We start from the raw sequence: 12200 nt of genomic DNA, 5'->3' as shown, positions 1-12200 counted from the left end.
ACCTAAAACCAACAACCTTTCTCTCTCTTCAAATAAAAAATATATATATATATACATATATATATATATATATATAAAAGAGAGCCTAGATCTAATAGTCACCGCTGGATAACATTAGTAAAAAAGTGACGAGTAACAATATTTATTAGACTACACCTTAAAGCATCTCACAGTTAATTTAGACTCTCAAGCTTGGGAATATCATAACTCAAAACAATTGTCACCTGTACACTTATCTTGCTGCTGCCATGTATGAGGCATTTCAAAACCTTTTTTTTTTGAACCGGAGGCATTTCAAAACTGTTCCAACAAGAAATGCAAATTAAAAGGCATCTTGTGGCAATGCCAATTTTCAGTGATGAAATGAAGCGGGCATAAGGAATTAAGGAAAAAGATTACAAAATTCACATTTATGAAAGGATCCTGTAAAACCTTTTTCTGCATTTTATGGTCTACTGTCAATTTCCTTGAACAAAAAAATTTAAAAAAAATAAAAATAAATAAATGATGGCATGAAGGTCGAATACTATATCCTCTGAGACGTCGGCATAGTCAGTGACACTCCTTGGTCAGCGTATTCATCCACTGATAACAGTTGGTGTGAAGTATAGATCCTCTGATGTTTTGCAGGAACGAATAAACTGTCAGATGTTGATGGCATACCATCATCATTTGTCTGGATTGCTGACGCCGGCATATACACCTTCTCCGAACTCAAAGGCATAATAGCATCACTCCTTTGAGAAGAAATCATGCTTGTGTTCATAAACATTCTCTCAGAAGTTGGATGCATCATTGTGTCATTCCTCAAAGACATTAGACCCATGCTGTCACTCCTGTGAGATGTAGGCATGTACACCCTCTCAGAATTCCGATGAATAGTAGTATCTGTCCTAAGAGATGGACCAACGTTTTCATTCCTATGAGATATTGTAGGCATGTATACCCTCTCCACAGTCGGATACATATTAGGGTCCGTCCTAGATATAGGACCAGCACTGTCATTCCTGTGAGACACTGAAACCATAATGTCATTTATGTTAGATGTGGGCATATACACCCTCTCAGACGTTCGAGGCATGGATACTGACACTTCTGGGCCCGGCAATTGTCTTTCCGTTGCTAGAGGCAAATGTAGCGGCATTTCTTGGTTTGTTGAATCCCTCTCAGAGGTAGCTGGGCTGGTCAGTGATACTACCGGATTTGGTATATCCCTTTCAGATGTTGGAGTTAGGGACAGTGATCCTTTATGGCTTGGTAAATCCCTCTCCCATGCTGAAGGCATTGCTGGCGACATTTCTCGGTAAGGTAAATCACTCTCAGAATTTGGAGGTTGCAATAGAGACACTCGTCGACTAGTAATTTCAGTTTCTGATGTTGAAGGTGGATGTAATGAAACTCTTCTACTTGGTAAATCCTTCCATTTTTGTGCAACTGTTTTTATTTGTGTGTAGAATTGCACACCAGCCTTCCCTGCAATTCAGGAAGAAAATAAAGATGCTTGGTGGGTATTGGAAGAAAAATAGTTGGTGCAGATGCATAAACACAGAGAGAGAGAGAGAGAGAGAGAGACCGCAGAAATTGAGATCACCAGCGCAAGACGTCTCAGATCCATTAAAACAAGAAAATGGCAATGGAATTGGAACAGGAACATTTATCCCCACCTAAATTAATCCCACATCTTCTCAGCTAAGATTCAAAATTTTAAAATTGAGATGAACATCCTCAAACAATTCTTGGTTTCTAGATGTCAGACAGAGAAGTATGGCTTACCAGCCCAGCCTCAATTTCATTCTGGAAATTCCTTGCAGCAATACCAGATGTGGTGAATATAGAAGCACCATTTCCATACCTTAAATAACAGGAGATCAATACCATTAAAGCCGTGAAGTATTTCAAAGAAATCAGATTTGCATTGGGGGTCATTGGGTTTCCACTATAACAAATTAATAAAAGAAAAAAAATTCAAAATTTCAAATATTTGATCATTCCAGAGAGAGACATAGAGACATGGTTTATAAAAGGACAGAATTAAATCATAGTAATCATAGTGCATTTCTTTAATTATACCAGACAGAGAGACAAAGAGACAGAGAGACATGGTTTACAAAAGGACAACCAAATCACATTAATCATACTGAATTTCAACTTAATTTAAACAAGTAAATAAATAATAAGGGCCATTACCCAGTGCTGATAACACTAATATGCAGTGGATAGAAACCCAAACTAAACATATGATATCAATAACAGAAATAAGAGTTTAAGGCAATTACTTGTTTCTATTGACAATAGTTATGGCATCTTCTAAGCTGTCAGACTTTAGTGATCAAAAAAAGAGAATATATGTTAGCTAATCACCATATATTAACAATGAAATAAAGTCATTCATAAAAGAAATGGAACAATCACCAACTTAAGAATACCTGCATACAAAGGAGAACTGGTCCAAAAATTTCTTCCTGCCAAACACAAGTATATAGAGGGCTCAAAAATATGAATCATAACCTAAGGACATGTTTGATTAGTGGGATAAATAGTGAGCAGATTAACAATCCATAAGGTTAGTGTAGGATTGGTTTTTCAGTTGGCTTGGTGAGATAAATAATTTCCTCTTGTCCAAGTTCGTTTTTCAATAAATATGGAAATATATAATCCCAATTATATGTATGTTTTGTGCTATTAGTTGTAGGATTAAAAAATTTGTTAATTTTGTTGGATAGAATGGCCATTGGAATCTAATCCGAATAATAAAATTTACAACCAAACAATGGAATGTGAGTCCCATGAATTAATAATCTCAATCATCCTATGCTATAGTCCACCTAATCAAACAATCCCTAAACACATTAACAGAAGTATTGGAAACATAAGGAGATACCTTGTAGCACTCCATGCTGGTTGTAACATCACATAGGATGGTCGGACCCACAAAGTTTCCATGCTCATACTGCGGAACCTACACAGAAAGTTCTGATTCAGAGAAGGTGTGCAAGGGACAAGATGAGGCTCATGTTATTAGAATCACACCTTTACATCAACCCAGCAAGGGAAGCAGTTCACTGGATGAGAGGTTCAACTGATTAACTGTTAATCAGTTGAACCGTTTGATTATGACTTTCAAGTTATTTATAAGTTCTGTTATGTAATTATTCTTGTATAAAGATAAGCATAAATAAATATTAATTTAGGTACAAGACTACCAAAGAAAATATTTAGGTTCAAGTTTTCAGAAGCTCTAAATTGTACACTTCGTTAAAATGGCAAAAAACCAGTTCAACTGATCCACTCCAGTTTGCAGAAAACTGTCCCGTGCCACCCCTTCCCTCAGTTATCCCTAAATTCATGACATCAATGATTATGGAACCAACCCAACCATTAGTCATTTAAGTTTTGTTCTAACAAAATTATGCGTCCAATTGTTTGTTCATGTATCCTCATATATCAGAAAATTAGAAATATAATTCCTAAGCATACAATGATAAATAGATTTGCACCAAAATAGTAATTGCAAACATATAGTCAAATAATGAACAATGCTCAAACAGGGAGGTATAAGGACACTATGATGCCCATAACATCTGAACTGGGTATATTTGATACAAGCAGCAGTACATATTCAAAATAGTTCTTTTAAACTTGACCAGTCCCAGGGCTGGAGAAAAATTTTACTGGTAAAGTTGAATTATTGGATCAACTTTAAGTATGGTTTTATACTTTTAAGTGACCCCATTATGATTATACATTGAATCAACTTCAAGGATGAAATAGGGTATTCGAGCATCACAAAAGACAAGCACATGGCCTTCCATGTGAAGTTAAACACCTCCATAAACTTTTGGAAAGTTATAACAAACATCAATGTAGAATAAGGTCATCCGTGATAATCCTTTTACAAACAGATATTCCACCTCTTCCTCAACAGTCCTTCAGAAAATCTTTATAATGTCTCAATAAAAGAGGGCGTAAAAGATGATGCACTCAAAACAGACAACACATCACATAGTCAAGTGTAAGCTTTAAAATTAACAAATTTACTCTTGCATACATGAACCATAAGAGGCTGATTGCATCATGAAACAGTTTGTATGCACAGAATGAATCCATCAATTTTTTTTCCAGCGTCTAGATTAAGATAATGAGTCACCATGTGACACATATTACTTCCAATTCCAGCCTACATTTGAATCAAACTGTCCAATATTCCAAGGACACAGGAACACCTTGTACTCTTAAATCCATTCTGATCCTAACCACAAACAAATCCATCACAGCTAGTTTTGACAACATACTGACATTAATGCAAAGAGCAGTACTAACACAAAAAGTTGGTTTTGTTAGTGAATGTTCAATAGGAGATTGCTAAATCCCTATAGGGGTATACACAACAACCCCTCTCTCAAAACATGGGGCCTGCTTATGTGAGAGAGCAGTCTGTGGATACAGCATTAATGCAATGGATTTAGCAATCTCCTATTACCTAACCTTAGAGAGATCAAGTCAAGCAGAGTTTGGTATCATCAATAAATGCATACATTAAAAGATTCAGGAAACACATGCATACCACAATGTCTCTTCCATCAAGAATTAGTCTAGCACCACTTTTGACTCCACTCTCAACTAATCTGCATATTTGATCCTTTGCCTGTGAATTCAGAAAGCAAGTCAAAGACCAAATAACAACGCAAATAAAATGAACACACAACACATGCAGTATGTTAAGCAATCAGACTCCAGCTCGTCAAACACCCATAGACTGCAGGCGCTTTATAATTCTATCATACTAAGCAAATAAAACTTTTCCATTTAACAAGAAAAAGTTAAAGCATAACAATTAACTACAAATGTCATTTTCCAATAATGCATGTCAAGAGTTTCCAAGGTATACTAGCACCTCTTTAGTAATAACTGGTCCAAGGTCTGCACCAGGTTCTGTTCCCACATTTACTTTAAGTGCTTTGGCACGATCCACAAGTTCTTCCTCCCTGGAAATGATTATATAATATCATTGCCAATGTAAGGCATATTACATGCATAATTTGCTCAAATTCCAATAGCATTGGACTTGCATAAACCGAAATATAACAATACGGTTACCTGGAATAAAACCTAATAGTGACTAGAGACTAAAAAAACTCCACAAGCAACTGAGAAGGAAATTGAGTTCTTTGTGCAAGTGTGCATTGGTTTGGTGGCCAAAAGAAGAGGATTCTAACCGAAGGAGTCAAAAATGAAACCAAACTACCACAATATCTCATATGAAGTACTTCATGGATAAGCATACACAAAGTTTCCTTTGCAATTGCAAAAAATCATACATAATGAGATCCAAAGTCTACAGAATGAATGGATAGAAACATAAAGAGTCAACCAGCAAAAGGTGCCGAGGGCATAACTCATGGCTAAGTATTAGTGTCTAAAGGTAGTTATATCCTTTGTTCCTTTAGTCTTTTATTATAAATATGTGTAAGGGAGAACCCTAATATGATTCGAGTATGTTAATAAACACAGTCATTCTCTCTCTCTCTCTCTCTCTCTCTCTCTCTCTCTCTCTCTTCTTCTCCTCATTCTTTTCTTTCTCTCATGCAAATCTAACATGGTATCAAAGCTTCATCTTCCTCCTTCAAAATTCTTCTCCTTGTTCCTTGTTCCTTGTTTCATTCGTTTTTTCCTGCACACAGCCAAAAAAATAAAATATAAAATAAAATAATAATATAAAAAAATCCTTCATGGTCGAAATTTGATGGGTTTTCACCCTAGATTTTTATTTTAATTTTTTGGTGAGTGTTTGAGTGTTTTTCCAATTTTTGTTGATTTTTTAGAAAAACTGATTGATTTTTCGACAGTCGTTGATGAGGCTGTTTTTTTGCTAACTTTTTCCTTCCTCCCTCTACCTTGGAAGCCGACTGGCACTACAATAGGGTTGGGAGACCTGGTTTTGATGATTTGGCAAGGTTCCACTTTGTTTTTGTCGATTTTCCTCAGCATAGTTTCTCTCAGTTTTTGACTGTTTTGGCCTCTCTAGCCCATGTTTCGGCTCTATTTTTGTCTCTAGAGGTAACTTTTGTCCCTAAGTTGAGTTAGTGGATTTGCCTCTGTTTGTTTTTTGCTGGTTTTTGAGCTGGTATTTGTTTTTCATATTCTGGGGATATAATTTTCAATGGCTGAGGGTGAGACTAAGGATACAATTAGTGATGAAGGTGGGATGCGTCGTGTTATTACTCTTAACGACAATCCCTCTCTTCAAATTAGTTCCGTTAAACTGGATGGTTCCAACTATTTGATTTGGTCACGCTCCTGTAATCTTGCTATTGCTACTTGCCATTTGACTGGCTACATTACTGGTTCTCTTCCCTTACCGGATGGTGATGACTCAATACGTACTCAATGGATTTTTGAAAATGCTCTTGTTATGACTTGGCTCATCAACTCTATCTAGCCCACCATTAGTCGGAGTTTCCTCTTATTGCACACTGCTCATAAGATTTGGACCGCTATAGCCTAGATATACTCCCAACAGGGTAATGATGCACAAGTGTATGAGTTGAGAAAGAAGCTTTGGGGCTTAGATCAAAAGGATAGATCACTCGCAATATACTATACTGAGTTGAATAGTTTGTGGCAGGAACTAGACTATTTACCAGACCTTCCAGGCTATTTGTTCTAGGGATGACTTTCCTACTGGCTTGAATTTGGAGTATGATTAGATTTGCATCCAGATATTAGGTCATTCCCTTTTTCCCACCCTACGCGAGGCTTGTGCTCTTGTCCAGCAAGAGGAGAGTCAACGTAACGCTATGGTTCATTCCTCTATTCAGGATCGTTCTGCTTTGGTTGTTGCTCCTCCTACTCGAGCTCCTCGGCCTAGTTCAGTTCAGTCTGGTATTCAGGGTACATTGGTTAATCGAGATCGATTGAAGTGTGATTATTGTAGGAAAGAAAGACATGATCGAGAGCATTGTTGGAAACTGAATGGTCACCCTACTCGTGGTCAGGGCCGTGGTAGTACAGCTCATCCCCAAGTGCACGTGTCTGAGATTGCTGCTAGTACTTCTTCTGAACCTAGCACTTTTTCTCAGGATGAGTTACACACTCTCGGGTGTTTGATGGCTCGACTTGATTCTCCATCTTCCACAACTTCTTCCACTCCAGCTTCTTCCAATTTTGTCCACACAAGTATTCCTGCTGGTGCTCTTAATACATCCTCGTCGCTTTCTTGGATTATTGATTCTGGTGCCACCAACTACATGACAGGTGCCTCTAGCCTTTTCTGTTCTTATTCTCCTTGTTCTAGCCAACACAAGGTTAGAGTGGCTAATGACACTTTATCCTCTGTCTCTGGCAAGGGTTCGATTCATTATTCATCTTTACTTTGTCTTTCATCTGTGTTTCATGTTCCTAATTTTTCCACTAACCTACTTTCTATTAGTAGTCTTACTACTTTAAATTGCTCGGTGACCTTTTTTCCTACTCATTGTGTCTTTTAGGAACTGGCTACGGAAAAAATGATTGGCAGTGGTAGAGCACAAGGTGAACTGTACTTTATTGATGTCGTTCCTTCTGATGTCCCATCTCAAGCTCTCAAGTGCACTACTAGCTCTCCTCTTCATCTCCTTCATCAATGGCATCGTCGTTTGGGTCATCCTTTCTTTAGTGTTCTAGAGAAAAAATTTCCTTCTTTAGTTCATGATTGTCCTAGGAGTAGTTTTGGTTGTGATGCTTGTGAACTCGCAAAGCATAAACGTACTTGTTATCATTCAATTAATAAAAAAAGTACTTTTCCTTTTATGTTTATTCATACCGATGTGTGGGGCCCTTCCCTTGTGGTTTCTGTTTCTGCGTATTGATGGTTTGTTGCATTTATTGATTGTTATTCCCGTGTGACTTGGATTTACTTGCTTCAAACTAAGAGTGAAGTTTTTTTTTTTTCCAAACTTTTCACAAAATGGTGACCAATCTTTTTAATGTTCAAATCAAAATTCTTCAAAGTGATAATGGGACTGAGTATGTTGATGGAGTTTTTTGAGCGTACCTAGAGGAGCATGGCATTCTTTATCAAACTAGTTATGTTAGTACTCCTCAGCAGAATGGAGTTGCTGAACGCAAGAATGGCCATCTTCTTGAAGTTGCTAAATGTCCCTAAGTCTTTTTGGGGTGATGTTGTTCTTCCTGTTGCTTACCTTATCAACCGTATGCCTTGCAGTGTCCTCTAATTCCAAATTCCTCTTCAACTGTTTCCTGTAACATATCCCACCTCTTTCTCTTCCTCCTCCTCCTCGGGTGTTTGGGTGTGTCTATTTTGTTCATTTGCAACTTCGTACTCGTGGGAAACTTTAAGATTGTGCGTTGTGTATGCTAGTATGAATGTCACTTTCCGTGAATCTGCATCCTTCTTCCCTTCTCCACCATCTCCTCAAGGGGGGAGTGTTATGGATGAGATTGCAGATGAGGAGATGACTTATCAACATGAGTTATCTTTTTTCCTTCCTAGTCAGTGGACTGTTATTTGTGATGAGGGGGAGCCTAATAGTTCTCTTGATGTGGAGCCTGACATTGGTGGTCGTTTGGACAGGGTTGATCTTAAGACTTATTCACGGCATCCAAAAGAGTAGGTTTCCCTTGTGCCACCCGACCAATCATCATTCCTCATGTTAGTTCCAAGTAATACATCTCAGTCTATTCCTCCACCTGTAGTTGATAGTCTTGTTGCTGATGATTCATGTCTTTTTACTGCTCTTAGAAAAGAGGTTAGGACTTGTACTCAACACCCCATTTCTAAATTTGTGTCATATGATTCATTGTCTTTATCGTGCTTTTGTTTCGTCTGTCTTCTGTGTGTATTCCCAAGGGTTGGAAAGAAGCTATCAATGATCCTAAGTGGAAAGTAGCTATGGTAAAAAAGATGCAAACTCTAAACAAGAATAACACTTGGGAGTTGGTTCCTCTTCCTAGTGGAAAAAAGCCTGTAGGGTGTAAGTGGGTGTTCACCATTAAGCAGACAGTAGATGGAGTAATGGAATGGTAAAAACCTCGACTAGTGGCCAAGGGATTTACTCAGACATATGGAATTGATTATCAAGAAACCTTTGCTCCTGTAGCAAAGATGAATTCCATTCGAGCTATTCTCTCATGTGTAGCTAATTCGGGCTGGCTTTTATAGCAATTAGATGTGAAGAATGCATTTCTCCATAGTGATTTGGAGGAGGAGGTACATATGGATGTACCACCAGGATTCTCATCTCAGTCTACAATTGGGAAAGTTTGTAGGTTGAAAAAGGCTTTAATGGTTTGAAATAGTCTCATCGAGCTTGGTTTGATAGATTCCTGAAGGCTATGTTGAGATTCAGGTATAAACAAAGCAATGCAGATCACAAAATGTCGTCAAACACCATGCAAATAAGGTAACTGTGCTTATAGTATATGTGGATGACATAGTTCTTAAGATGCTGTTGGCCAAGAAATTTGAGTTCAAAGACCTTGGTCCGTTGAGGTACTTTCTTGGGATTGAAATTGCCAAATCTAAGAAAGACATCTTTATACGAAAGTAGATCCTAGTTCTTCTTGAGGAAACTAGCATGTTAGGTTGCCGAGCTACTGATTCGCCAACTGAGACTAATCACCATCTTTGTAGTGGTGTTGGTGATCTTATGGAAAAGGGATAATACCAGCGACTTGTGGGAAGGCTTATATATCTATCCCACACTCGTCCAGATATTGCCTATGCAGTTGGGATAGTAAGTCAATTTAAGCATAAGCCTTGTGCACCTCATTTGGATGCAGTGTATCGCATTTTGAGGTATCTTAAATCTGCTCCAGGAAAAAGAATTTTATTTTCCAATCAAGGTCACTTAAGGTTGAAGGCATTCACAGATGCTGATTGAGCTGGTTCTATAGATGACAGGCGATCTACCTCCGGTAACTGTGCATTTGTGGGGGGAATTTAGTCACATGGTGTAGTAAGAAACAAGCAGTGGTGTCCAGATCTAGTGCAGAGGCAGAATACAAGGCTATGGCACATAGTTGATATGAACTGATGTGGCTCAAGTCCTTGTTGAATGATATTGGATTTGTTTGTAGTGAACCATTAACACTGTACTGTGACAACAAAGTTGCCATTAGTATTGCTCACAATCCTGTTCAGCATGACAGAACAGAGCATATTGAGATCGACAAACATTTCATCAAAGAGAAATTAAATGAGGGTTTAATCTAGAAAGCACGGATACGGATACGGATACGGATACGGCGATACAGCAAAATCTTAAAAAGTAGGATATAGGTACGGTTAGGATACGTTTGTAAAAAATAAAAAATAAATAAATTATTAGTAGTGAGTTACATATAAGCTCAAGAATGTTGAGAAACCACAGTAACTTTATGATGCAAAATACTAATCTTTAAGAATTAGGTACTAATTTAAGGCAATAGCTAGTTTAGTTTTTAAATTTTCAATAGGTCTTGCAAATATTTCATTTCAATATCAAGTCTAATACGTTGATATTATAATATCAAAACAATCCATAATTTGACCCTATGCTTTTTCCTTTTGCACTAGTCAAAAATATTCTATGCAAGTTTATTTGCTTATTTATTTATTGATATTTAATTTTACTATTGTTATATTATCTTATTAATCCTTATTTCTATGTAGTTATAGGGGACATGCATGATACAATGAAGATATGTCAATTTGATGAATTCTATTACTTTTGCTTACTATGTTATTTTTATTAAAAAAACTACGCAAAGTATTGTAAAAATATTCTATTTATCCTCGCAATTATATTATATTATGATGTTATGCAAGAAATGATACAATTCTAATTTCGTAACAGGAGTAATATGTGACTTGGAGCATTTGATACTTCCAAATTAATTAAGAAGTATCCGATAATATGTGACTTGAAGTATCCAATACTTCAAAACTAAGTATCCGATATTTCAAAATTAATGAAAAATTAATGAAGAAGTATCCGATACTTTTAATAAGTATTTGATACGTATCCGTAAGTATCCAAGGAGTATCGGTATCCGATACGGATACGTCTTCCTATTTGAAGTATGCGTGTTTCATAGGGTTTAATATGTATGCCTTTTGTGAAGTCTAAAGATTAATTGATTAATGAATTTACTAAGGGTCTTAGTAGTAAGGTTTTCCAACTCATTTGCTGCAAGTTGGGCATGAGAGATATCTTTGCACTAACTTGAGAGGGAATGTTAAGTATTAGTGTCTAAGGGTAGTTATGTCCTTTGTTCCTTGAGTCTTTTATTATAATGTGTAAAGGAGAACCCTAATATGATTTGAGTATGTTAATAAGCACAGTCGTTCTCTCTCTCTTTTCTTCTTCTCATTCTTTTCTTTCTCTCATGCAAATCTAACACTCATGTAAACACAATCTAAGCAATTAGTATTTAAAAGGGACTACAAGATTCAAGTTCGACCTCAATTTCAAAGGATGCACCCTAAGAAGCACGAATATGGACACGTGACATGACAATGACACATAAATTTTTGAAAAAATGTAAAACACGACATATAGGGCACATGTGCAAAACATATAATTTTTTATATTTATTCTGTCATATATAAGGACAAATAATTATTAGGATAAATTACAAATACACCCCCTGAGGTTTGATTAAAATACGAATCTCCCCTTGTGGTTCTGAAAATTACATTCCACCCCCTGAGGTTTCTAATTTCATAACAAATCGCCCCTTCTATTAATAAATCATCAAGTTAATTAACAATTTTTAATGATGTTAGAAATATGTTTCAATTAATAATTCAGGTAATTTTATTATTATATAAGAGAGCAATTATGAATTTCATTTTTTTAGTTAATCTTGTTAAATAAAAAATTCTAACAAGGGGCTACTTGTAATTTTTCAAACTACAAGGGGCAATCTGTACTTTAAGCAAATCTCAGGAGGTGTATTTGTAATTTATCCTAATTATTATACATCATATATATGTATATTTAAGTCAAAGATAATGGGTATGTTTGGTTTGGTTTTGAGAGAGTAGTTTTGAAAAATTGTTTTGGGAGAGAGTTTAGAAATTTTTTTGGTTTGTTTGGTTGTGTATTTTGAAAGTAGTTTTGGAGTTTGGAATGATTTGATATTTTGTTGTAATTGAGTGATGTGTGTGAGAGAAAAAGTGATTGAGAAGGAGAGAGGAGAGAGGAAAAGTGATTGAT

At 36.5% G+C, this 12200-nt stretch overlaps 1 protein-coding gene across 9 annotated transcripts in view; it reads right to left on the bottom strand.

The window, feature by feature from the left end:
* Positions 1-349: 349 nt before the first annotated feature.
* Positions 350-12200, bottom strand: part of LOC114260587 (methylmalonate-semialdehyde dehydrogenase [acylating], mitochondrial) — a 47795-nt gene continuing 35944 nt past the window's right edge. For 8 of the 9 annotated variants that reach the window (XM_082888006.1, XM_082888040.1, XM_082888004.1 and 5 more), the window contains 8 exons: positions 4895-4985; positions 4565-4645; positions 2882-2959; positions 2427-2462; positions 2277-2320; positions 1774-1852; positions 1574-1664; positions 350-1473 (listed from right to left, as the gene is read on the bottom strand). In XM_082888006.1, coding sequence (XP_082744132.1) covers positions 527-1473; positions 1574-1664; positions 1774-1852; positions 2277-2320; positions 2427-2462; positions 2882-2959; positions 4565-4645; positions 4895-4985 — 1447 coding nt within the window. In that variant the 3' untranslated portion in view covers positions 350-526. The remainder of the gene's footprint in view (positions 1474-1573; positions 1665-1773; positions 1853-2276; positions 2321-2426; positions 2463-2881; positions 2960-4564; positions 4646-4894; positions 4986-12200) is intronic. The other variant, XM_082888063.1, reaches the window with a different exon arrangement.

This window comes from Camellia sinensis, chromosome 1 (assembly GCF_055761805.1).
Source record: "Camellia sinensis isolate YWXY chromosome 1, ASM5576180v1, whole genome shotgun sequence".
NCBI lineage: Eukaryota > Viridiplantae > Streptophyta > Magnoliopsida > Ericales > Theaceae > Camellia > Camellia sinensis.
Note: the sequence above shows the minus strand (reverse complement) of the source record. Positions and strands in the feature narration are given on the sequence as shown.